The 26592-nt window shown below is 44.3% G+C and overlaps 3 protein-coding genes across 3 annotated transcripts in view; 1 reads left to right on the plus strand and 2 right to left on the minus strand.

The window, feature by feature from the left end:
* Positions 1-2549: 2549 nt before the first annotated feature.
* On the minus strand, positions 2550-12015 carry LOC139386369 (glyoxalase domain-containing protein 4-like). The gene is made up of 10 exons (XM_071131911.1): positions 11695-12015; positions 11310-11500; positions 11096-11145; positions 10822-10942; positions 10606-10750; positions 8534-8667; positions 8201-8287; positions 5417-5530; positions 5248-5334; positions 2550-5154 (listed from the first exon to the last, which is right to left on the minus strand). Exons 2-10 carry the CDS (start codon positions 11397-11399, stop codon positions 5089-5091), a joined length of 894 nt encoding a protein of 297 aa, XP_070988012.1. The 5' UTR covers positions 11400-11500; positions 11695-12015; the 3' UTR covers positions 2550-5088.
* On the plus strand, positions 11508-14937 carry LOC139386366 (mitochondrial rRNA methyltransferase 3a). The gene is made up of 4 exons (XM_071131909.1): positions 11508-12155; positions 12350-12594; positions 12695-12862; positions 13013-14937. Exons 1-4 carry the CDS (start codon positions 11749-11751, stop codon positions 13603-13605), a joined length of 1413 nt encoding a protein of 470 aa, XP_070988010.1. The 5' UTR covers positions 11508-11748; the 3' UTR covers positions 13606-14937.
* Positions 14383-26592, minus strand: part of LOC139386368 (nucleoredoxin) — a 90783-nt gene continuing 78573 nt past the window's right edge. The window contains exons 7-8 of the mRNA XM_071131910.1: positions 23811-23935; positions 14383-15513 (exon numbers count right to left, since the gene is read on the minus strand). Coding sequence (XP_070988011.1) covers positions 15331-15513; positions 23811-23935 — 308 coding nt within the window. The 3' untranslated portion in view covers positions 14383-15330. The remainder of the gene's footprint in view (positions 15514-23810; positions 23936-26592) is intronic.

Below are 26592 nucleotides of genomic sequence, written 5' to 3' on the forward strand. Positions count from 1 at the left end.
ATGGAGAAATCTGGAAATTGATGAAAGAACGAGATTATGCTCTAAAAATAGCCCTAATATCCAAATTAGAGCATGACAGACGTAGGTTTACCATGTTGAGAAATAAGATGATGAAAGAAATCAGACAGGCCAAGGCAAACTTTTTTCTTAACATAATTGGTGAAGCAAAGGGAAATTCTAAACTGATCTGGGAGAATCTAAAAAAGTTAACAGGGAAAGACCATAGTAACACTGCAAAAAGACTAGAAATCATGGTGAATAACAATCTAACACAGGATGCAGTCGAAATAGCAATAGCCTTCAATTCCTACTTTATTGACCCTGTCAGGGTACTGACACAGAACCCCTCCACTGGTTTCTTGGGCTCAGTGCTAGTAAATGATGCTCAACCTGTCTTCATCATAAGGGAGGTTTCTGAGTCAAAGGTGAACAAGGTGATTAGCTCACTAAAGAACTCTAAAGCCAAAGATGTGTTTGGGCCCGACTCTACCTTTCTTAAAAACTACAAAGAGTCACTCATTGGCCCCATTACTAAGGTCACCAACACAACTATTGGTCTCGGGGTGTTTCCAAGGGTATGGAAGTCAGCCATAATAACGGCCATCTTTAAATCAGGCGACCCTGCTGACGTGAGTAACTACAGGCCCATTAGTATACTACCTGTGGTGTCAAAGGTTGTTGAAAGGTGTGTAGCAGAACAACTGATTGCCCACCTCAACAACAGCCCCTTCACATTACACTCCATGCAGTTTGGCTTCAGAGCGAAACACTCCACAGAAACGGCCAACTGCTTTCTTCTGGAAAATGTGAAGTCCAAGATGGACAAAGGGGGCGTTGTTGGGGCTGTGTTTCTGGACCTAAGGAAGGCTTTTGATACTGTTAACCATGAGATTCTCATCACAAAATTGTCCAAGTTCAACTTTTCCCTTGATGCCTTGAGATGGATGAAATCATACCATGAAGACAGAACTCAGTGTGTCAGAGTGAGCAATGAGCTGTCGCCCACTCTTAGCTATGATGTGGGCGTGCCCCAAGGGTCAATACTGGGGCTCCTCCTGTTCAGCCTGTACATTAATGATCTGCCTTCTGTCTGTACTGGGTCTGAAGTTCAAATGTATGCAGATGATACAGTGATAGATGTGCATGAAAGAGCAAACAACAAGCTGCACAAGAACTCACTACTGTAATGGTCCAGGTTACAAAGTGGCTCAGTGACTCATGTTTGCATCTCAATGTGAAAAAACCTGTTTGCATGTTCTTCACAAAGAGGGCAACAGATGCTACTGAGCCATATGTCTATGTGTCAGGGGTGAAGCTCCAGGTGGTATCTGATTTTAAGTACCTTGGCATCATACTTGATTCCAACCTCTCTTTTAAAAAGCATGTGAAAAAGGTAATTCAAATAACCAAATTCAACCTAGCTAATTTCCGATTTATACGAAATTGTTTGACTACAGAGGTAGCAAAACTGTACTTCAAATGTATGATACTCCCCCACTTAACATACTGCTTGACTAGTTGGGCCCAAGCTTGCTGTACAACAGTAAGACCTATTCAGTCTGTCTATAAACAGGCTCTCAAAGTGCTTGATAGGAAGCCCAATAGCCATCATCACTGTTACATCCTCAGAAAGCATGAGCTCCTGAGTTGGGAAAATCTTGTGCAATACACAGACGTATGTCTTGTATTCAAGATCCTAAATGGCCTGGCTCCCCCTCCACTCAGTGTTTTTGTTAAACAGAAAACCCAAACATATGGCAGCAGATCCACAAGGTCTGCCATGAGAGGTGACTGTATAGTTCCCTTAACGAAAAGCACCTTTAGTAAATCCGCTTTCTCTGTGAGAGCTTCCCATGTCTGGAATACACTGCCATCAGACACATAACTGCACCACATATCACACTTTCACAAAATGCTTGAAGACATGGCTAAAGGTCAATCAGATTTGTGAACATGGTCCCTAGCTGTGTGTTGCTGCTTTCCATGTTGTCTGTTGTCTGTAGCTTGTGAGGTGTGGAAACACTTAGTTGCTTTTATGAATTTTGTCTTGCTGCTTTTTGTTCTATGTTGCTACGTCTTGCTTGTCCTATGTTGCTCTGTCTGTATGCTATGTCTTGCTTGTCCTATGTTGCTATTGCCTATACTGTAATTGTTTTTAATAACCTTCCCAGGGACTGCGGTTGAAAATTAGCCGGCTGGCTAAAACCGGCACTTTTACTGAAACGTTGATTAATGTGCAGTCCCTGTAAATACAAATAAACTCAACAAACTCAATAAGAGTCCAAAGTTCATACCATTCACAACCAAAACTCACGCTGATGTTGGCTTCGTTCTGTAGTTATTATCTGAACCATTCTGACATCGGACCGTAGTCCTCACATCCTCGGAACAGGAGGTTATATTGTCGTCAAGGCTTTATATAGTGGAGCGAGAAGGGTGTGTCTGAAAAGTTTTATAACCCATGACTATTCACAGGGGCGGGCCACTGATTGAGCAGAGCCCTAACCTTATGAAAACCCAATTCTCACATTTTAGAAGCTAAAATCACATTTCATCCCATCACAAATAATTTAATATTCAAACATTTAAATTGAACAACAATTCCATGTGAATCCGATAACTCTGATGTATAGACTTTCCACTGTAGATTTTGTCATCTTATCATTGATGAGAATGTCTCAGATGACAACCTAACTGACATCATATTCATTAAGTACCACCATGTTCAATTGGTTGGATTACCAGAATATTGTTCATTTCCCCCACCTTCTGATGTTCCCAGAATCTTTATGTTAACCAAGGGGTTTGCAAATGTAACATCAGTAGGGTAGAGAGAGGAAAAAGGGGTCGGAAGAGGTATTTATGACTGTCATAAACCTACCCCCAGGCCAACGTCATGACACCAGTCATAAATAAATTATACATGGGTCAGTTATCATCAGCATCCCAAATGGCACCCTGTTTCCTATATAGTGCACTTATTTTGATATGGGTACTGGTCAAAAGGACTGCACTACATAGGGAATAGAGTGTAATTTTGGGATGCTCCCATCATTATCGTGCCACCTATCAGCCACGATTAATCTTGTCTCTCACTTCTCCATCAACAGAGCTGTGTGCATTTGTTTGCCTGTCATATTGAGTTCCATCAAAGGACAAGCTGGCACTTGTGTTAGTGCACAAAGACAGGACATTGTTTACCCAACTCATACAACAAAGCTTCAGCAGTTCAGTTGTAACTGTGGGTCCTCTACATTTTTCAAGTCACATGAATAGGGATTTTCAGAGGTAGCAAGAATCAGGTATTCCAAATTAAAGATATGCATAGATACTTTCAGAAAAGGGCACAGCTGCAGTATTTGATGAAATGGCAAGAGTTGTTTTGGCAACAGAAAGAAGCATATCGGACAGGAATGTTGTGTAAGTGTCCTTCCCCCATTTAAGGCATGTCTTCTTACCTGAAGAGTAGGACAGACAGTATCAGGAGCAGAAGTACTAGTAAGACAATGAGCAGGAGATATATTCTGTCCTTATGTTGCGCCCTCTGTCACACACAACCTGTGGTCATGCGGCTGGTTCCTTTGATTTCCATGCCACGCGGTGGTTAATTAATAGACAGCTTTGCTCCTCTTTGAAGCCCGGAGACCTCGAGTTTAATGCCACGTTATGTCTTGTTAGCGAAGGATTTAAATGCATGCAAGACACTATTCAAGAGCAATTAAATAACATATGCCAGTTAACGTTGGTATGTCTAGTCTGTAAAATCTGATAACTAAGTTACACTTTGCTAGCTCTAGGGCCAGACTGTGGTAAGCTAACGTTCGCTAACTGGCTTCAGTACCTGTCACAAAAAAGTTTGAAGGAAACGATGACGTTAGCTAGCTGGCTAAGAAAGATGGAACGCTAGCAATGGTTCACCGTTTTGAGTAGCGAGTTAGCTAACTATACTCGCATCACTAACAGTAGTCAGTTACTAGCTAACTAACGTTAGTTGGCTAGGTAAATAGCCTCGTAACATTAGCTAGCTACCGCGTCAATTGAAACCAATGTTGGCAAACTTGGTAATTAGGGGGCTAGCTAACAAGTATTATCCCCTTTTCAGCTTGTCGAAAATCTGAATGTGTCAAATGTTTTCATCCCGCCCGGAGGGTTCTTATCTTCATTACATTTTCAGTGGCAAAGCAGCATCAGCATCATCTTCTAGGTGTGTTGTCTACACTGTAAACAGAGGCGCGATGAGAAAAAAACAACCAAAAAGTCAATGGTCGACTAATTTGTAACCCGGAGTATGAAACGCCTCACACTCAACCCACCTTTCACCTAGCCACATTGCACTTAATCTTTTTCAATCAGTGAACAATTATTTACTATGCTTCTCCCTTTGCTTTCTCCCTTTATTATGCAGCATAACCACTCAAGAACAGCTAGTTTAAAAATGAACTAGACACTTTCTTATTCAGTGTCATTCATCTCATACCAAAGAAAGGGGATCACTAGAAAATGGTAGTTGGAGTGAGTTGTTAGCAAAGGTGAGGCAATTCTCCCATCTTTAAGAAAATGTTCATGCCATCCCCTTTTGATATTGCTCAGTTTGATTTTCCCATATTATAGTTCAATGAGCATGACATGACACAGCTTCTACACCACAAGAGATATGCATATACCCCCTCGTTTCATTGTTTTTTCAACCAAGGGCCGCCCACCAATGTCTGCACATTTCACAAAACTTTACCTACAATTTGGCAGTGTGAGGACTTCACATGGATATTACTCTTCACCATAAATGCACTGTTCTCATGAAGTCACAAGTATTAGTGTTTTACTCATGTCATTGAGCTGAAGAGGTACAATTATTTTCAATGCATACACAAACAAGGTTAATATAAGTGGTCTATGATCATCAAGCGTCTGCCACAGTATGACTCAAATACAGCTACACTTTCAGTCTCATTCTAAGCATCTCAAAATAATACTTCTGGTTGAGTAAAATCTACTGACATTGTGCCGCTGGAAGGGTAATGCCATTTATGGGGCAAAAGGTTGGACATGTCCAGAAGACCAATGATGGCTAAGCTATGTTCTTCACACTTATGCTGAAGCCTTCTGCTTGTTGTGCTTGGCAAACCAGTCATCGCTTTTATCTTCAGCCATAGCCTGAAAATAAATTAGGGTAAAAGATTAAGAGCATGTACTCTGTGATAATGCAAAAAGTATTGTTTCATTTGTATAATATTTCTAAATACCAACCTTATCCAGCAATGCATTTCCACTGGGGTCCATCTGGGAGAGTTGTCTGAATGCCTCATCTCCCACAAAGCAGATCTCATGGGCATCCTAGAAGACAGATGACCACAGTTATGTGAGAATTTATAATGAATCAAGTCTACCCATGTTAATAATTTGGTAAGGCACTCACTGGATCAGCCAAAATGACCACTTCTACTGTTGCCTTCCCAGGGGTGTCCAGGCTAATCAAGGGAGTAAGGATTTTCTGGTTCTCTTTTGTCATCAGGGCTTCAAGATCTGCCAACTAAAAATAATAAACAAATAGTTGAATATTGCTTTCTGTGTGCATGTATGTAAAGAATCAGTGGGGCAAATAATTTAAGAATTTAAAGCATTGTATAGACCACTTTGTTTTGCTAACTTTGCCGCACAAGGGCGATGTGCGCAAGTTGGTGGCAGAACAAGGGGGGGTTTTTATAGAACGGCAGAAAAAAATTGCCTCCATTTACAGTGGCTTACGAAAGTATTCACCCCCGTTGGCATTTTTCCTATTTTGTTGCCTTACAACCTGGTATTAAAATTGATTTTTGGGGGTTTTGTATCATTTGATTTACACAACATGCCTACCACTTTGAAGATGCAAAATATTTGTGAAACAAACAAGAAATAAAAGACAAAAAAAAAATCTGAAAACTTGAGCGTGCATAACTATTCACCCCTCCCCCAGTACTTTGTAAAGCCACCTTTTGCAGCAATTATAGCTGCAAGTCTCTAGGGGTGTCTATAAGCTTGGCACATCTAGCCACTAGGATTTTTGCCCATTCTGCAAGGCAAAACTGCTCCCGCTCCTTCAAGTTGGATGGGTTCCGCTGGCATACAGCAATCTTTAAATCATACCACAGATTCTCAATTGGATTGAGGTCTGAGCTTTGACTAGCCATTTCAAAACATTTAAATGTTTCCCCTTAAACCACTCAAGTGTTGCTTTAGCAGTATGCTTAGGGTCATTGTCCTGCTGGAAGGTGAACCTCTGTCCCAGTGTCAAATCTCTGGAAGACTGAAACAGGTTTCCCTCAAGAATTTCCCTGTACATAGCACCACCCATCATTCCTTCAATTCGGACCAGTTTCCCGGTCCCTGCCGATGGTGAGGTGTTGGATTTGCGCCAGACATAGCGTTGTGCTTGATGGCCAAAAAGCTCAATTTTAGTCTCATCTGACCAGAGTACCTTCTTCCATATGTTTGGGGACTCTCCCACATGCCTTTTGGCAAACACCAAACGTGTTTGCTTATTTTTTTATTTAAGCAATGGCTTTTTTCTGGCCACTTCCATAAAGCGGTCCTATGGACAGATACTCCAATCTCCGCTGTGGAGCTTTACAGCTCCTTCAGGGTTATCTTTCATCTCTTTGTCGCCTCTCTGATTAATGCCCTCCTTGCCTGGTCCATGAGATTTGGTGGGCAGCCCTCTCTTGGCAGGTTTGTTGTGCCATATTCTTTTCATTTTTAAATAAATGGATTTAATGGTGCTCCATGGGATGTTCAAAGTTTTGGATATTTTTTTATAACCCAACCCTAATTTGTACTTCTCCAGAACTTTGTCCCTGACCTGTTTGTACTTCTCCAGAACTTTGTCCCTGACCTGTTTGGAGAACTCCTTGGTCTTCCTGGTGCCGCAGACTCTAGGGCCTTTCAGAACAGGTTTACAGATATACACTGAGAACATGTGACAGATCATGTGACACTTAGATTGCACACAGGTGGACTTTATTTAACTAATTATGTGACTTCTGAAGGTAATTGGTTGCACCAGATCTTATTTAGGGGCTTCATAGCAAAGGGGGACTCGCACCACTTTTCAATTTTGAAACTACACCAATTTGGACAATTTGTGTATGTCCAAATAAAAATAATTTTAAATTGCAACAAAATAGGAAAAACTACAAGGGGGATGGATACTTTTGCAAGGAACTGTACGTTGCTTACGAGTGCAATTCACACTACTTTTGGATTGTAATTGGATTTTAGTTCATTTAAAAAATAAATTAAAAAATTCCCCTTTTTCTCCCCAATTTCGTGGTATCCAATTGTTGTAGTAGCTACTATCTTGTCTCATCGCTACAACTCCCGTACGGGCTCGGGAGAGACGAAGGTTGAAAGTCATGCGTCCTCCGATACACAACCCAACCAAGCCGCACTGCTTCTTAACACAGCACGCATCCAAGCCGGAAGCCAGCCGCACCAATGCGCCGGAGGAAACACTGTGCACCTGGCCACCTTGGTTAGCGCCCAGCCCGCCACAGGAGTCGCTGGTGCGCGATGAGACAAGGACACCCCTACCGCAGGGGTTCACAATATACATGCCAATTTAAAGGAAACAAGGGACACAAAGTATTCTGAAAGCAGGTGCTTGCAAACAGGTGGGGTTCTTGAGTTAATTAAGCATTTAACATCCATAGGGTCACGTATAAAAATGCTCAGTTGCACTCCCTAATCCGGGCGACGCTAGGCCAATTGTGCGTCGCCCCACGGACCTCCCGGTCGCGGCCGGTTACGACAGAGCCTGGGCGCGAACCCAGGGACTCTGATGACACAGCTGGCACTGCAGTACAGCGCCCTTAACCACTGCGCCACCCGGGAGGCCCAAAATAAACTGCATTATACTTAAACACAAACTTCAACCAGTAAAATGGCTCTTTGGCTAGCTTTTGCTACAGCCTGTATCAATGAGTGTTAGTATTGTAGCTAACAACTGCTGCATCCAAAATAGTTATTTTGCTAAGACCACAACCAAATATAATCGTAGTGACTGTTCAAGCAAGAATCAAAACATAATTGTATGCGTATGAGAACCCAAAAAAGGCTTTGTTGAATGGGCGCAGATGGCAATGGCTTTCTTACTGCAGCCAAGAGTTGGGCGCATCTGCGCGTGACGTCAGTGTGTCATGTACTGGAAAAGGATCTATTACTTCACCTGCTCACGTGGACAAGAGAACGCTATCCGCCCGAAGGCTGTCCCATGATCTACTGTCCCACCAATGTTGTGAAGCTCTAGTTTACACTGCAAATATAGAGAAAAACACACACCTAGCATTAGCACCATCTTACTAATTCCTGCAAAAACACAGTCGCATTCTAAGTGTAGAACACAGGAGGCTGCTGAGGGGAGGAAGGCTCATAATGTCCATAACGGAGCAAATGGAATGGCATCAACCACATGGAAACCTTTTGTTTGATGTATTTGATACCATTCCACTCCAGCCATTACCACGAGTTCGTCCTCCCCAATTAAGGTACCACCACGGACCTGAGTGTCTGCGAATCCCATCAGCACAGTCTTCTCCTCATGTCTCTCTATCACCTTCATCCCCAAAAGGGAGGACCAGTAGTGTGTTGATTTCTGCAGGTCAGACACTGCCAGACACACCTTCTGTACAGGATCTTTAACCAAGTGAAAAACAGATAAACATTCACAATATACAGGTACATGCCAATTTAAAGGAAACGAGGGACACAAAGTATTCTGAAAGCAGGTGCTTGCAAACAGGTGGGGTTCTTGAGTTAATTAAGCATTTAACATCCCATCATGCTTAGGGTCACGTATAAAATGCTCAGTTGCCCATTATTTTGGCTACCATGGCTAGCAGAAGAGATCTGTCTTTACTGAAGACTCATCTCTTCAGTGGGTCATATGATTGAGTGTAGTCTGGCCCAGGAGTGTGAAGGTGAACGGAAAGGCTCTGTTGCAATGAACCGCCCTTGCTATCTCTGCCTGGCCGGTTCCCCTCTCTCCACTGGGATTCTCTACCTCTAACCCTATTACAGGGGCTGAGTCACTGGCTTACTTACTGGTGCTCTTTCATGCCGTCCCTAGGAGGGGTGAGTCACTTGAGTGGGTTGAGTCACTGATGTGATCTTCCTGTCTGGGTTGGCGCCCCCCCCCTTGGGTTGTGCCGTGGCGGAGATCTTTGTGGGCTATACTCTGCCTTGTCTCAGGATGGTAAGTTGGTGGTTGAAGATATCCCTCTAGTGGTGTGGGGGCTGTGCTTTGGCTAAGTGGGTGGGGTTATATCCTTCCTGTTTGGCCCTGTCCGGGGGTATCATCGGATGGGGCCACAGTGTCTCCTGGCCCCTCCTGTCTCAGCCTCCAGTATTTATGCTGCAGTAGTTTGTGTCTGGGGCTAGGGTCAGTTTGTTATATCTGGAGTACTTCTCCTGTCTTATCCTGTGTCCTGTGTGAATTTAACTATGCTCTCTCTAATTCTCTCTCTGAGGACCTGAGCCCTAGGACCATGCCTCAGGACTACCTGGCATGATGACTCCTTGCTGTCCCCAGTCCACCTGGCTGTGCTGCTGCTCCAGTTTCAACTGTTCTGCCTGTCTATAGAACCTGCTTATGGAACCCTGAACATGCTACCTGTCCCAGACCTGCTGTTTTCAACTCTCTAGAGACAGCGGGAGCGGTAGAGACTCTTAATGATCGGCTATGAAAAGCCAACTGACATTTACTCCTGAGGTGATGACTTGCTGCACCCTCGACAACTACTGTGATTATTATTATTTGACCATGCTGGTCATTTATGAACATTGTGGCCATGTTCTGTTATCTCCGCCTGGCACAGCCAGATGAAGACTGGCCACCCCTCATAGCCTGGTTCCTCTCTAGGTTTCTTCCTAGGTTTTGACCTTTCTAGGGAGTTTTTCCTAGCCACCGTGCTTCTACACCTGCATTGCTTGCTGTTTGGGGTTTTAGGCTGGGTTTCTGTACAGCACTTTGAGATATCAGCTGATGTAAGAAGGGCTATATAAATACATTTGATCTGTGACTTTGAAAGAGGGCTATCAAAGGAGCATAGGGGTTTTAAAGGGGTGGGTGGGTGTGTGTGTCAGTCACCAGATCTCAACTTAATTGAACACTTCTGGGATATTCTGGAGTGGTGCCTGAGACAGCATTTTCCACCACCTTCAACAAAACACCAAATTATGGAATTTCTTGTAGAAGAATGAAGGTCACATCCCTCCAATAAGTTCCAGACACTTGTAGAATCTATGCCAAGGCGCATTGAAGCTGTTCTGTCAGGTTGTGGGGACTCAACACCCTATTAAAACACTATGTTAGTGTTTACTTTATTTTGGCAGTTACCTGAATATAAGGAGTATTCATATCTAGACTGGTTCCAGATCTGTTTGTGCTCTTGCCTACTCCATGCAAGCCAAACATGGCATGGCAAGGATTGGCATGATGGCACAAACAGACTGGTACCCAGGCTCATTCATTTCCTCCTGGACTTTAAAATAAACATGGTCTACTATGGTCTACTGCTCTACTTTACAGTATACTACAGCAATGATCTTCTGTGCAAAGCAATGTTGACCCACCATTAGGAGGCTGTTCTTTGTCCACCAGGTAGAAGCGATAACCTCCTGGAGCCTCAGCCAGATAGAGGGCCTTTCCAACCTCAATGAGGGGCCAACCAAGCCGCTTAGCATTACTGACAGCCTGGCTAGACTGCAGAGTTAGACCCTGAAATTGAGTTAGGATTGGGTTAAAAAGAATATACATATATGGTTGTTAATGAACAACCATTCACTTACCAGGAAGTCATTGCCAAAGCGATATTCTCCCACTCCATAATTGTAGGTCAGCTCAGCCGCAAAGTGATCATCTTCTGGACCAAAGCCGACCATTGTCTTGCTCCATTTTCCATCATAAGGGCTTAACTCACACAAGCAAGTAGGGCATCATGAGAGAAGGAGTGACCGTAATGTTACACAAGTAATTCAAACAATCCATTTTCACAAGAGGTGTTTACAGACCAAAGTCCGTTTCAAGGGGAGGTTTGAACAGTAAAGTTGACAGCCTGCCTACCCATTACAAGTGGCCTTGCATCCTTCTTCAAACTCTTCGTGACGCAAAATCTGAAATCAAATCAGTGATTTTGACACAACTGTGATCTAGTCCCCAATATCACGTGTTTACAGAACACTGAACAACATTGAGGAACAATCATAACAAAAGAATGCAACAGTGGTACACTCTGTGCAATGTTTGAGGATGTTCTACGAAAGAGCTGAACATGTACCTTCATGCCGAGCACATCTCGGTAAAAGGTGGCCGTTTTGCTTCTGTCACCCACTTTGAAAACAAAATGCAAGGCTCGACTCGAAGCCATGTTCACCCGGTGAGTTTGCTATGTACTATACGATTATATATCACGCTCAGTTTGTGTACGTCGATTGAGGAGCCTTGCAATCGATTGCTCTGGTATCGATTCTATGGAAGACAACATTTTCGGTACACTTAAAATTATTTGCAACTCAATCGCAGATCCAAAATCTATCTCAAGATAACGAGGAGTATTTAAATTAAAAGTTAAGCATCTAATATTGTTTTACAAATCAGTATTATCAACATAAAATATGTTTTACTTGGATTACCCACCCCCCTTTATAATGGTATAAACCAACCAATCGTCATACTGTCGAACGTTATCACTCTCTCTTCTTACTGTTGTAGCAAAGATGGCGGCGTTCGTGAGAGGCATGTTTTGGCATATTCTTGTAACGGAACGAAGTAATATTCTGAAAAAAGGTAACGACTGTATCGTAGATTCAAAGAGATACGTGCGAGCATTGAAAAGGAGGCCCGTGAAGGTGTTGTATCCTGATAGTGAGACGACCTCTCCAACATCGAAACAGAGGTCAGATCAAATAGTCAACAAGCAGTCTCAAAAAGTTGCGTCCAAAATGAGGGAGTCCACTGTCAACGCCATTTTAAAAAATGAGACCACTAATAAACGTGTTAGCAGCATGTCATGGAGTGCCAGAAATGGCAATGCATCCACAACGTCGGAACATACAACCAATCTGAAGGACCAACTAGGTGGCCTCAAATTCGAAAGGGCCTTACCTGGTGACAAACGATTGGCGTAAGTCTCAGTGCATGTTGGCTATCGACCCTATGTTATATGTTAGTTGAGTGAATATATCCTATTTAATTATAGTGGCCAGTAGAGGTCTAGTAACTACTGGATTGTTATGTATGTTTGCATGTAGGCTTAGTTTGTTAGCTGATGTTCAGCCCAGATATCATTACTTATTTTACCCTCTCTCCATCTCCCAGGAGGGTAGTGAGTGTGGCTTGCTCCAGGACGTTTCGGGAGCACCAGGGTAAGATCCTGTTGGAGGGGAGACGCCTGATCTGCGATGCCCTGGCTGCTGGAGCCAACCCTCAGATGGTGTTCTTCAGTTCTGTGGACAGACTGTGTGATCTCCCCTTGGACAAACTGAAGCGGGCCACTCTGGTCAAAGTCAAGTTTGAGGACATCAAGATCTGGTCTGACCTTGTAGCTCCACAAGGAGTGATAGGTATGATGGGCTGCATGTTTTCATTTTCAGAATACTTTTGAAGTTCTACATATATTGTTGAGAATAAGTACTGTATATTGACAACGCTTACCCCTTGTAGCCATATTTTCTCGGCCAGACCCATCCCGGCTGACATTCCCTCAGGACCAGCGTGGTCAGTCTGTGCCGCTGTCCCTGATCTGCGACAACGTGCGGGACCCTGGGAACCTGGGCACCATCCTGCGCTGTGCTGTTGCTGCAGGCTGCCACAATGTCTTGCTCACCAAGGGTATGTCATGATGATAAGCTGGGAATGGGCATAATCCAAGTCCATGATGCCATTTCGAGTGGAGCTGATAGAGGAATTGCTGTATATAAACCTGTGCACTACTCTGAATGTGTCTTTCACTAAGTATCTTGTGTATGTCTATTTTCACAGGTTGTGTGGACGCTTGGGAACCTAAGGTGCTGCGAGCAGCGATGGGTGCCCATTTCCGCCTTCCCATCTTCCCCAGCTTGGACTGGGACGACATTCAAAACCAGCTGCCAAAGTTGGTGACTGTCCACGTGGCAGATAACTGCAGTGGCTCTGAGAGAGAAGTAGCTGAGGAAGCAAACCAGTCCAACAAACCTTCAAAGATGGGGGAATATGGATGGGTGAGTAGCAGGCCTAATTGTAAAGACATGCGCTATAAGGAATATGAATCAGATTTCGACTATAAGGAATATGAATCAGATTTCGACTCCGAACTGTCACTTCCAAGAGTGGAGACCAAGTTGTACCATGAGGGCTGGGCTCAGGGGAACACTGGTCTTGTGATAGGTGGAGAGACTCATGGACTGAGTCTAGAGGCTGTCCAATTGGCTGAGAAAACTGCCGGTCAAAGACTGTTTATCCCTGTGGTCCCTGGAGTGGACAGTCTCAACTCCGCCATGGCAGCCAGCATTCTCCTATTTGAAGGCAGAAGGCAACTGTTGAACCTAATGGAGACGTCTGGGAGGAAAGCTAAGTCTAAGGTGCAATTTCCATGATCCATCCATTGGAATCCATTTGGAGTGTAATGGACATGTTATTCCTGGTGTTGGTCACTTTTTCCATGCATACATTCTTGGCTGCACCTCATGTCAGACTGAATCATATGGATGGATTTAATTTCCATATTCAACTCTCAGCTAATAAGTGAAGTAAAATGAGTGACACATTTCACATTGTGGAAATTCTGTGTTCTTTCCTGTCTGCATATTTCCTCTATTGTCTTCCAACATTCCTGCCAGTGTGGCTTTAGAAGCTTCACTTAGTCTCCACACGCATTTGGCCTCTAGATTTCCTGTCAGTTGACTGTAAACTGCTGCCATGCAAGATGACTGCTTAATCTCTATACTGGACATGTGCTAAATGTGTCTGTTTAGCAAGGGAAATAATCTGTCCAACAGACCTGAAAGCAATTATCATAGTAACCACAAGGTGGCACCTGAAGCAACTTCTGAGACCTTACTGAGAACAACTTCGTAACATACAGTAAATGTACGGTTAAAAAAACATTACTGCATGTGAAAGGTGTGAAATACTTTGTTTTCTTATACTGTAAACATATGGGTTGTGTACAAATGCCTGACATCAAAGAACAGTACACTTGATTTTGTTTTTTAAAATTAGAAATATAAATGGAAACTACATTTCTGGAGTCATTATATATAAATATTGCACACATGTAGAAGTGATACCAAGCTAATACTGTCTAAAATACATTTGCTCCCAATGGAATAAAACTGGCCTCATGGATAGAGGAAGTTGACAACATAAGACAATTGTGCTTAACAGTGAATTTTAATGGCTGTGAAGTCATGACTAGAGACAACCAGGGAGTGACAAATGTGAATTCATACTTCCAACACTTAGTTGCTAAGGTGGATTTTAATGCCATTTTTGTGCCTTCAAAAATATCTGGCCTTTTCAATAGATGGGATCTTCACAGAAAATCCTCTTAAATGTCATGGTGGTTGAGATGGAAACTTAACAATTGGATAGAGCTGACTATCACTCACTTCATTGTAGAACAAGACAAGTGAATAGTATTTGAAATCCCATGACACACAAAGCCAGATGCAATACAGAATTACCTTTTAAACCAGGGAAATCTTAACATTTATGCAGCACCTTTAAAACAGAAGAACAATAAGACAGTTGCATTAAACTGAAGTTCAGGACATTTTCTGCACTGCATATTTGTAAATTACAACTATAGAACTTAAATTTGTTGCAATCATTTTATTCTTTCTCAGCACATTTTGGAAAACAAAAGCAATGTGGGTTCAGCAAAGGTAATAAAGAGACATTGTGACATGTCAAGTTCATTGGGTCAACATTGTGTTGTTTCTTCTAGTTTCAAGAAATGCTAATAATGAAACTGATTAAAAAAAGCTATTGGAAGCCAAAAAGCAACAGAATCTCCATATTACTGTAGTCAATGCAAGGCACCACAGGAGAAGGAGAAGACTCCATGAGAGAAAGACATCTAAAAAAAGGTAATGTCTGTAAAAAGTGAGAACTTCCTCTGACAGAAAGGGGGGGGAGGAGGCTGGTGGTGGTAACTGGGAGGTCAGGGTTTGATGGGGGTTATGGGTTTCGGTCCCGTAGGTTTCTAGGTGTGTCCCCCAAATGGCACCCTGTCCCCTATATAGTGCATTGCTTTTCAAAAGTAGTGCACTATATAGGGAATAGGATGCCATTTGGGACACTGGCTCTCACTGTGCTCTCTAAATGGGCTCTGGTTTGAGCTTCTCAGCCAGGAAGTCTTGGACAAAGGTCTCCACCACGGCCGGTGTGATCTCCTCCACGTCCTTAACGTACTTGGCCCGGGCAGACATGTCCAGGATGGTGAGCAGGGGTGCTGCCTCTGGGAGGTTGGTGTAGTCACGCAGGGAGTCACTCATGTCATCCTGGGAACACAGACGGGTCAGTCATGATCATATGACAATCTTGCCTACCAGCTGACTCTGTCAAACCTGTCTATATGCGGTAGCAATTATGCCTGGGAAATAAGTTATGAAAATCACATGTGAAGTAGACTAGCCTACATATTATCAACAACAGTTTATCCTGTGTGTCATGCAAAAGCAATTGATAGATAACTACTAACATCCTTATGACTGAATATAAAAACAATTGCTTCAATCAGTTATGACTTGATATTGGTAATAAAACTGGGACAGCACACAAGATGAACTATGCCAATTAATATTACTCATTCACAACTCAAGGTGATAGTCTCAATGTCTGCTTGGTTTTGAAGACTGGGGACCTCTCTTCTCTCTCCTCCTGCAGGCAGTGTGCCCAGCTAGCCAGGGTTCCATCATGCATCCCACTCTTGGGGTGGGGGGGGGGGCTACAAGGCTGGGAAGCTTCAGACACACATCACAGCGTGTTTGAATAGTGTATGCGTGGAAGGGAGGGAGAAAGAAAGAGGGGGTGTTGTATTCCTTCATGCCTGGTGAGGAATAGTATAAAAGGGTGTGTGGTGGAGCTTTGACGACAGAGTTAGTCGGGACAGAACTATGTCACTACCTGAATGTCTTTTTACAAGCCCTCAAAACACAGATCCCAGGCTTGATCTCACCATTTAACAAATGGGAATAACAGATGGGTCCTAGAATCATAAGACAGCAGGAATAACTCACTATAACACCACAGCAGACAGGCAGCAGCTCCCCAGCCCACTCACTTGGAGGGGCAATCAATTACTCAGAGAGAAAATAACACAGGCACTTTTTGGCAATACTTGTAATAGCATGTCATTTCAGTTAGTAAATCAACAAAGCTGCATTAGTTCCAGTCAGTCAAGACTTTTGTTGATTTATGTGAGGTCGCACATTTCAGCTGTCATTTAGCAGATGCTCTTATCCAGAGCGACTTACAGAAGAAATGAGTGTTAAGTGCCTTCCTCAAGGGCACCGACAGATTTTTCACCTAGTCAGCTCGGAGATTCGAACCAGCGACGTTTCGTTTAATGTCCCAACGCTCTTAACCGCTAGGCTACATGCCGCCAGACTAGTATCTAACGTCGACTGAGATGGTCTCTTGCTTCCTCATGACAGGGTGAGCCGACTTCCCCTCAACTAAGCCCTCTGGGTGAGAGAGGCTTGGAAGAGATTGAAGATTGAAATTGTTCTTATGGAAAAGATTATTTTAAAAATACAGATGTTACAGGGAACGACCACAGGGTGGCACTGTCACAAGATTGGCACTCATTAAATCACAGCTTTTCAAATGTTGCTGTCATCTGGCAAAATGGCAGTAAAACGATTCAAACTAAAAATGGATTAAACTGCACAATCAGCTCTCAGACCTCTCAAAGAGCAGCTTGGTCGATTTGATACTTAAAATGGACAAGTATGTATGCCAACAAAGTTTGACCTCAACTTGTTGTAAACCTGCTAGCAGAACAGTTGAGTTATCCTGTGGCATGTAAAATCTGGAGAGCTCAATTCTTCTGAATCTCTTAAATCTGATCTAGGAGCAGAACATTGAGTCTTAAACCTATTAAAGTTCATAAAAATATCCAATGAAAGTAATTGCTACACTTATGAGGATGATTAATGTAGCCACAAGCTATATTCCCAATCTTTAAAAATCTGTGACTCCACACTGCAAGCTCAGTTTGAAGATACATCCTCGGGCATCGCCTTAGAAAGAAACCACAGAAAGAGAAACCACAGAGGAGTCTGTCAGCGTGGCCTCCCAGCCTCTTAGATATGAAGAGATGTAATCTCCCTGGCTGTCTTCTCTGTGGGAAGTCTTGCATCTTCCTTTGTGTGGCTGCTAACCCTGTGTAAACTGTTCTTCAGAAGAAGCAACCAGTCCAGCCGTGAAAGAAGGAGGGAGACAGAGAGAGAGGCCAGCCCCCGCCCTCTCCAGCCCAGTTCTGAACACAAAGAGTCGCTCTGCTATGTCTGGCCTGCAGTCACTGACTGACTGCCGTGATAAGGCTTGTGTGTGTGTTTACCGTATGGAACCTACTGCTGCACAATGTCAGGTAGAAGTCGACCGATTTATGATTTTTCAACGCCGATACCGATTAAAATCGGCCAATTTTTATTTATGTATTTGTAATAATGACAATTACAACAATACCTAATATAATACATCAATAAAATCAATTTAGCCTCAAGTAAATAATGAAACATGTTAAATTTGGTTTAGATAATGCAAAAACAAAGTGTTGGAGAAGAAAGTAAAAGTGCAATATGTGCCATGTAAGAAGGCTAACATTTAAGTTCCTTGCTCAGAACATATGAAAGCTGGTGGTTCCTTTTAGCACAAGTCTTCAATATTCCCAGGTAAGAAGTTTTAGGTTGTAGATATTATAGGAATTATAGGACTATTTCTCTCTATACGATTTGTATTTCATATACCTTTGACTATTGGATGTTCTTATAGGCACTTTAGTATTGCCAGTGTAACAGTACAGCTTCTGTCCCTCTCCTCGCTCCTACCTGGGCTCGAACATCTACTTCAAGTCTCAGAGCGAGTGACGTTTGAAACACTATTAGCGCGCACCCCGCTAACTAGCTAGCCATTTCACATCGGCTACACCAAATCAAATCAAATTTTATTTGTCACATACACATGGTTAGCAGATGTTAATGCGAGTGTAGCGAAATGCTTGTGCTTCTAGTTCCGACAAGCCTAATCTCGGGAGTTGATAGGCTTGAAGTCAAACAGCGCAATGCTTGAAGCATTGCGAAGAGCTGCTGGCAAAACGCACGAAAGTGCTGTTTGAATGAATGCTTACGAGCCTGCTTGTGCCTATCATCGCTCAGTCAGACTGCTCTATCAAATCATAGACTTAATTATAACATAATAACACAGAAATACGAGTCATAGGTCATTAATATGGTCGAATCCGGAAACTATCATCTCAAACAAAACGTTTATTCTTTCAGTGAAATACGGAACCGTTCTGTATTTTATCTAACGGGTGGCAGCCATAAGTCTAAATATTCCTGTTACATTGCACAACCTTCAATGTTATGTCATAATTACGCAAAATTCGGGCAAACGAGCCAGGTGGCCCAAACTGTTGCATATACCCCGACTCTGCGTGGAATGAACGCAAGAGAAGTGACTCAATTTCACCTGGTTAATATTGCCTGCTAACCTGGATTTCTTTTAGCTAAATATGCAGGTTTAAAAATATATACTTCTGTGTATTGATTTTAAGAAAGGCATTGGTGTTTATGGTTAGGTACAGTCGTGCAACGATTGTGCTTTTTTCCGCAAATGCGCTTTTGTTAAATCATCCCCCATTTGGTGAAGTTGGCTGTCTTTGTTAGGAAGAAATAGTCTTCACACAGTTCGCAACGAGCCAGGCGGCCCAAACTGCCCCATATACCCTGACTCTGTTGCAAGAGAAGTGACACATTATCCCTAGTTAAGATAAATTTATGTTAGCAGGCAATATTAACTAAATATGCAGGTTTAAAAATATTTACTTGTGTATTGATTTTAAGAAAGGCATTGATGTTTATGGTTAGGTACACGTTGGCGCAACGTCAGTCCTTTTTCGCGAATGCGCACCAATTATGTGCAATGCAGGACACGCTAGATAAACTAGTAATATCATCCATGTGTAGTTAACTAGTGATTATGATTGATTGATTGTTTTTTATAAGATAAGTTTAATGCTAGCTAGCAACTTACCTTGGCTTCTTACTGCATTCGCGTAACAGGCAGGCTCCTCGTGGAGTGCAATGTAAGGCAGATGGTTAGAGAGTTGGACTAGTTAATCGTAATGTTGCAAGATCGAATCCCCTAGCTGACAAGGTAAAAATCTGTTGTTCTGCCCCTGAACAAGGCAGTTAACCCACTAGGCAGTCATTGAAAATAAGAATGTGTTCTTAACTGACTTGCCTAGTTAAATAAAGGTGTTAAAATTTTACAAATATTCAGCCAAATCGGTGTCCAAAAATACAGATTTCCGATTATGAAAACTTGAAAATCGGCCCTAATTAAAATCGGCCATTCCGATTAATCGGTCGACCTCTGTCAGGTTTATTCTGCCCATTGTAGAGGGACTGTGGCATTCAACAGAGTAGATGACCGTCATCAGACAAGGACCTTCAAAGATAAGAAGCTCCCATTGGCCAGACGGCCTGGGCAGCAGCCTACTGATTGGTCAGCTTGAGAGTTCTCCAGGCGTTGTAAAATTCAGGATACAATTGGCACAGCGATATGATTGGCTGAACAATCAGTCTGTATCAATGGGAGGCTGGAAACCCATGTCACTGAGAATCACTTTTTCAAAGGATAGGAAATAGGCCAGCTAGACCCTGTATGTTTACACACTTTGTAAGATAACACCCTTATAAAGCGCTGTTAGATCTTGTGAAAAGTGTTATATGTAACATATTATTTAATCAGTAGGTATATGGTTGTCCTAAATGACAGGGATTTGCCTGTGAGGATATTGGCTTCTTGATAATTGTTTAATTTCTTCTAACTGTTGAACTGTACTGCCAGTAAGGTAAACAGGAGACAAGTGTTTCTATAAACACCACACTGCTTGGACATAAATAACTAGTGGAGGCCAACCTGTCTGGCTCACAACAGTGTGACACAGGCCTCGACCTTTGAACCCTGGGGTCAGGGAGGTTAGCAGGTGAGACTGGCGGCAGACTAAACTATTGTCAGGATCTCCTATTCCTGGTTATACCTGGGAAGAGTCAAGGCAAAGACAACAACTAGACCCTAAATATCCCATTGAGTCAATTATATAGAAAATACAGTCAATAAAATAATATACACAAAAGTATGTGGATGTAACCGATGTGAAATGGCTAGCTAGTTGGCAGGGTGCGTGCTAATAGCGTTTCTATGTGTGCAGAGGATCCCTGGTTCAAGCCCAAGTAGGGGCGAGGAGAGGGACAGAAGCAATACTGTCACATTGATGCTGTTGACCCAGATCACTGGTTGCTGCAGAAAAGGAGGAGGTCAAAAGGGTGGTGAGTGTAACCGATGTGAAATGGCTAGCTAGTTAGCGGAGTGCTCGCTAATAGCGTTTCAATCGGTGACGTCACTCGCTCTGAGACCTTGAAGTAGTTGTTCCCCTTGGGTAATGATGCTTTGAGAGTGGCTGTTATCTATGTGTGCAGAGGTTCCCTGGTTCAAGCCCAAGTAGGGGCGAGGAGAGGGACGGAAGCAATACTGTTACATGGACACCCCTTCAACTTAGTGGATTCGGCTATTTCAGCCACACTGGTTGCTGACAGGTAGACAAACATTGGCAGTAGAATGGTCTTACTGAAGAGCTCAGTGACATTCAACGTGGCACCGTCATAGGATGCCACCTTTCCAACAGGTCAGTTAATAGAATGTCTTCCCTGCTAGAGTTGCTCCGGTCAACTGTAAGTGCTGTTATTGTGAAGTGGAAACGTTGAGGAGCAACAAAGGCTCAGCTGCGAAGTGGTAGGCCACACAAGCTCACAGAACCAGACAGCAGAGTGCTGAAGCGAGTAAAAATACTCACTACCGAGTTCCAAACTGTCTCTGGAAGCAAAATCAGCACGAGAACTGTTCTTCGGGAGTTTTATATAATGAGTTCCCATTACTGAGCAGCCGCACACAAGCCTAAGATCATCATGCCCAATGCCAAGTGTTGGCTGGAGTGTTGTAAAGCTTGCTGCCATTGGAATCTGTGTTTGGTGGATGCCAGGAGAACGCTACCTGCCCAAATGCATAGTGCCAACTAAAATTTGGTGGAGGAGGAATAATGGTCTGGGGCTTTTTTTTCATGGTTCGGGCACAGCCCCTTAGTTCCAGTGAAGGGAAATCTTAACACTACAGCATACAATGACATTGTAGACGATTCTCTAATTCCAACTTTGTGGCAACAGTTTGGGGAAGGCCCTTTCCTGTTTCAGCATGAAAATGCCCCTGTGCACAAAGCGAGGTCCTTACAGAAATGGTTTGTCGAGATCGGTGTGGAATAACTTTTTTAAATGCAATTTTTAATTTGACCTTTATTTAACTAGGCAAGTCAGTTAAGAACAAATTCTTATTTACAATGACGGCCTACCAAAAGGCAAAATACCTCCTGCAGGGATGGGGGCTGTGACTAAAATAAATATAGGGCAAAACACACATCACGACAAGAGAGACAACACTACACAAAGAGAACTTGACTGGCCTGCTTAGTGCCCTGGCCTCAACCCCATCGAACACCTTTGGGATGAATTGGGAGTGCCTACTGCGAGCCAGGCCTAATCGACCAACATCAGTGCCCGACCTCAATAATGCTCTTGTGGCTGAATTGAAGCAAGTCCCCACAGCAATGTTCCAACATCTTGTGGAAAGCCTTCCTAGAAGAGTGGAGGCTGTTATAGCAGCAAAGGGGGGACCAACTCCATATTAATGCCCAAGATTTTGGAATGAAATGTTCGAGGAGCAGTTGTCCACATACTTTTGGTCATGTAGTGTACTGATAGAAACATTTATAAATTACAGTAGACATCTTTATTGCAATCACACATCAATCAATCCCCATTCATTTTCTGTGTGAATAGGGTGTCTTCCAATTGTCCTACTGTAGGTTGCCAGTCAGTTTCTCTCAGCCCCTGTGTGACATAGCGGGATAATGAGATCCCCTCCTTTTCTGCAGGCCAGGCTCTCCCTGTGGGTCTGCCAGCATAGTGCTGTCTCACTGATAAACCTTCCCCAGCAGCTGGCAGACAGGGCCTGGTCTAGCCACATGCAGGCAGGCCTCAACCAGGCCAGGGCCCTGTAGGCTGCATGGGGGTCCATCATGTATAACAGAGAGCCCAATATAACAGAGCCCAATGGGTCCATGGCAGGGAGTGATATCTAACAGGGTATACACAGGCTGCATCCAAAATGGTACCCTATTCCCCATAGAGCTCTGGTAAAAAGTAATGCACTATATAGGGAGTTGGGTGCCATTTGGGACTATCCCAGTCTGGAACAGATCCAGTGCTGGTGAAGCTACATGTAACCCAGACGATGAGAAGAAAACTGTACCTGCCTGCTATAGACTAGCAGGGGTACCAGATTGAACATGCACCTAGAAAGCATTCATTAGAATGGGTCGAGTCCGGATGAACAGAAATACCATTTAATATGCAATAAATCCCCAAAACAAGTGAACGGTAAAGAGAGAGGGTGTTAGTATCTTGTCTTAGCCACAGTGCCTGTCTGTGACATGTGAACGCGTCAGTCCTTCGGTCTGTCTGTGGCATTTCAAGGCTGTCATGAGAGCCGTGTGGCCTCAGGCAGCCAGGTAGATGGTCAGACAGGACAGAGAGGGAGCACCTGTGCAGTCCCCCATGGCTGAAACCTAGACCATCTGACATGGGACAGAGTCCTGACCTCCCCGAGCTCTGAGCCCTGTGAGCAGGGGAGAGGAGGAGAAGGGGAGCTAGCTAATCTGGTAATTATGGCTGCCCCTGCTGCTAACTCCACAAGTTCCAGAAAGGATGAGAAGGAAAAACAAGAGATAACAAGAGTTAAGATAATTCCATGATCCCTCCTGCACTGAGGGCTGGCGGAAGGATCGAGGGGGAGATAGAGGATTCGGGAGGGAGAGGTGCACAGCTGTTCTGCGGATAGAGGGAGAACAGCTATCATCAGACAGACGGCCAGCTGAATTCTGGGCCATGGGCCGTGTGGTGTGTCTCACATAAAAGTGAAAGAGGGTTTCATCCCTCAGAAACTGCCCCTCTGATATTATACTGTAGCTTATTTTTTATATATATATTTTTATTGAACCTTTATTTAACTAGGCAAGTCAATTGAGAACAAATTCTTATGTACAATGACGGCCTAGAAACAGTGGGTTAACTGCCTTGTTCAGGGGCAGAACGACAGATTTTTACCATGTCAGCTCGGGGATTCAATCAGGCAACCTTTCGGTTACTGGCCCAACCCTCTAACCACTAGGCTACCTGCCACCCCAACACACACACACATTTGTGTGTCGGTTGGTGTTCTCTACCAGAGGATTATGATATGTGATAACTAAAGCAGATGGAACATCATACCAGAGCATAGCAACAAGCAATCACACACAGAGACAGATGCCCACAGTAGAGATGTACAGTACACAAGACATGAATGCAAAACAACTAAAACACCAAAAGTGAAGACAGATTTCATCAGGTGTGAATATTCTCATCTAGGTCAGCTGGAGGTGTGTGTGTGTGTGTGCATGTGTCCACTATCTAACCTCTCCAGCCACGAAGAAGAGCAGTGGTGTCTCCTCCTCCTTGGCTTTGTACTTAGCCATGATCTTCTCTGCGATTGGCTGGATCAGCTCCTTCGCCGGCTCCAGCTCTCCCTCCTCCTCCGCATCTGAACAAGAGAGAAACACAGGTGTCAAACGTATGAAAAGAGGATAAAGAGTAAAGGTTGAGAGAGATAATGTGTGTGAGAGAGAGTGAGACAGAGGAGAGCGAAAACTGGGTGTGAATGCATGAAGACCAGCGAGAGGGGACAGGATGAAGAGAGAAAGGCCAGAGAGAGGGGACAGGATGAAGAGAAAAAGGCCAGAGAGAGAGGACAGGATGAAGAGAGAAAGGCCAGAGAGAGAGGACAGGATGAAGAGAGAAAGGCCAGAGAGAGAGGACAGGATGAAGAGAGAAAGGCCAGAGAGAGAGGACAGGATGAATAGAGAGGACAGGATGAAGAGAGAGGACAGGATGAAGAGAGAGGACAGGATGAAGAGAGGACAGGATGAAGAGAGGACAGGATGAAGAGAGGACAAAAGGCCAGAGAGAGGACAGGATGAAGAGAGAAAGGCCAGAGAGAGGACAGGATGAAGAGAGAAAGGCCAGAGAGAGGGGACAGGATGAAGAGAGAAAGGCCAGAGAGAGAGGACAGGATGAAGAGAGAAAGGCCAGAGAGAGAGGACAGGATGAAGAGAGAGGACAGGATGAAGAGAGAGGACAGGATGAAGAGAGAGGACAGGATGAAGAGAGGACAGGATGAAGAGAGGACAGGATGAAGAGAGAGGACAAAAGGCCAGAGAGAGGACAGGATGAAGAGAGAAAGGCCAGAGAGAGGACAGGATGAAGAGAGAAAGGCCAGAGAGAGGACAGGATGAAGAGAGAAAGGCCAGAGAGAGGGGACAGGATGAAGAGAGAAAGGCCAGAGAGAGGGGACAGGATGAAGAGAGAAAGGCCAGAGAGAGGGGACAGGATGAAGAGAGAAAGGCCAGAGAGAGGGGACAGGATGAAGAGAGAAAGGCCAGAGAGAGGGGACAGGATGAAGAGAGAAAGGCCAGAGAGAGGGGACAGGATGAAGAGAGAAAGGCCAGAGAGAGGGGACAGGATGAAGAGAGAAAGGCCAGAGAGAGAGGACAGGATGAAGAGAGAAAGGCCAGAGAGAGAGGACAGGATGAAGAGAGAAAGGCCAGAGAGAGGGGACAGGATGAAGTGAGAAAGGCCAGAGAGAGGACAGGATGAAGTGAGAAAGGCCAGAGAGAGGACAGGATGAAGAGAGAAAGGCCAGAGAGAGGACAAAAGGCCAGAGAGAGGGGACAGGATGAAGAGAGAGGGGACAGGATGAAGAGAGAAAGGCCAGAGAGAGAGGACAGGATGAAGAGAGAAAAGCCAGAGAGAGGACAGGATGAAGAGAGAAAGGCCAGAGAGAGGACAGGATGAAGAGAGAAAGGCCAGACAGGGGACAGGATGAAGAGAGAAAGGCCAGAGAGAGGACAGGATGAAGAGAGAAAGGCCAGAGAGGGGACAGGATGAAGAGAGAAAGGCCAGAGAGAGGGGACAGGATGAAGAGAGAAAGGCCAGAGAGAGAGGACAGGATGAAGAGAGAAAGGCCAGAGAGAGGGGACAGGATGAAGAGAGAGGACAAAAGGCCAGAGAGAGGGGACAGGATGAAGAGAGAGGACAAAAGGCCAGAGAGGACAAAAGGCCAGAGAGAGGACAGGATGAAGAGAGAAAGGCCAGAGAGGGGACAGGATGAAGAAAGAAAGGCCAGAGAGAGGGGACAGGATGAAGAGAGAAAGGCCAGAGAGAGGGGACAGGATGAAGAGAGAAAGGCCAGAGAGAGGGGACAGGATGAAGAGAGAAAGGCCAGAGAGAGGGGACAGGATGAAGTGAGAAAGGCCAGAGAGAGGGGACAGGATGAAGTGAGAAAGGCCAGAGAGAGGGGACAGGATGAAGTGAGAAAGGCCAGAGAGAGGACAGGATGAAGTGAGAAAGGCCAGAGAGAGGACAGGATGAAGTGAGAAAGGCCAGAGAGAGGACAGGATGAAGTGAGAAAGGCCAGAGATAGGACAAAAGGCCAGAGAGAGGACAGGATGAAGAGAGAAAGGCCAGAGAGAGGACAAAAGGCCAGAGAGAGGACAAAAGGCCAGAGAGAGGACAAAAGGCCAGAGAGAGGGGACAGGATGAAGAGAGAAAGGCCAGAGAGAGGGGACAGGATGAAGAGAGAAAGGCCAGCGAGAGGACAGGATGAAGAGATAAAGGCCAGAGAGAGGGGACAGGATGAAGAGAGAAAGGCCAGAGAGGGGACAGGATGAAGAGAGAAAGGCCAGAGAGGGGACAGGATGAAGAAAGAAAGGCCAGAGAGAGGGGACAGGATGAAGAGAGAAAGGCCAGAGAGAGGGGACAGGATGAAGAGAGAAAGGCCAGAGAGAGGGGACAGGATGAAGAGAGAAAGGCCAGAGAGAGGGGACAGGATGAAGAGAGAAAGGCCAGAGAGAGGGGACAGGATGAAGTGAGAAAGGCCAGAGAGAGGACAGGATGAAGAGAGAAAGGCTAGAGAGAGGACAGGATGAAGAGAGAAAGGCCAGAGAGAGGGGACAGGATGAAGAGAGAAAGGCCAGAGAGAGAGGACAGGATGAAGAGAGAAAGGCCAGAGAGAGGGGACAGGATGAAGAGAGAGGACAAAAGGCCAGAGAGAGGGGAGAGGATGAAGAGAGAGGACAAAAGGCCAGAGAGAGGACAGGATGAAGAGAGAAAGGCCAGAGAGGGGACAGGATGAAGAAAGAA

Source organism: Oncorhynchus clarkii, chromosome 27, assembly GCF_045791955.1.
Source record: "Oncorhynchus clarkii lewisi isolate Uvic-CL-2024 chromosome 27, UVic_Ocla_1.0, whole genome shotgun sequence".
Classification (NCBI taxonomy): Eukaryota; Metazoa; Chordata; class Actinopteri; order Salmoniformes; family Salmonidae; genus Oncorhynchus; species Oncorhynchus clarkii.

Bases quoted from the DNA above. Each gene is read 5' to 3' on its own strand.
- LOC139386366 (XM_071131909.1), top strand. From the start codon at position 11,749: ATGGCGGCGTTCGTGAGAGGCATGTTTTGGCATATTCTTGTAACGGAA. The intron at 12,595-12,694 runs GTATGATGGGCT...TACCCCTTGTAG, and splicing joins AGCTCCACAAGGAGTGATAG to CCATATTTTCTCGGCCAGAC. The intron at 12,863-13,012 runs GTATGTCATGAT...CTATTTTCACAG, and splicing joins CAATGTCTTGCTCACCAAGG to GTTGTGTGGACGCTTGGGAA.
- LOC139386369 (XM_071131911.1), bottom strand. From the start codon at position 11,399: ATGGCTTCGAGTCGAGCCTTGCATTTTGTTTTCAAAGTGGGTGACAGA. The intron at 10,943-11,095 runs GTAGGCAGGCTG...GTGTGAGTTAAG, and splicing joins TGCAAGGCCACTTGTAATGG to CCCTTATGATGGAAAATGGA. The intron at 5,335-5,416 runs GTGAGTGCCTTA...TCTGTCTTCTAG, and splicing joins TGGTCATTTTGGCTGATCCA to GATGCCCATGAGATCTGCTT.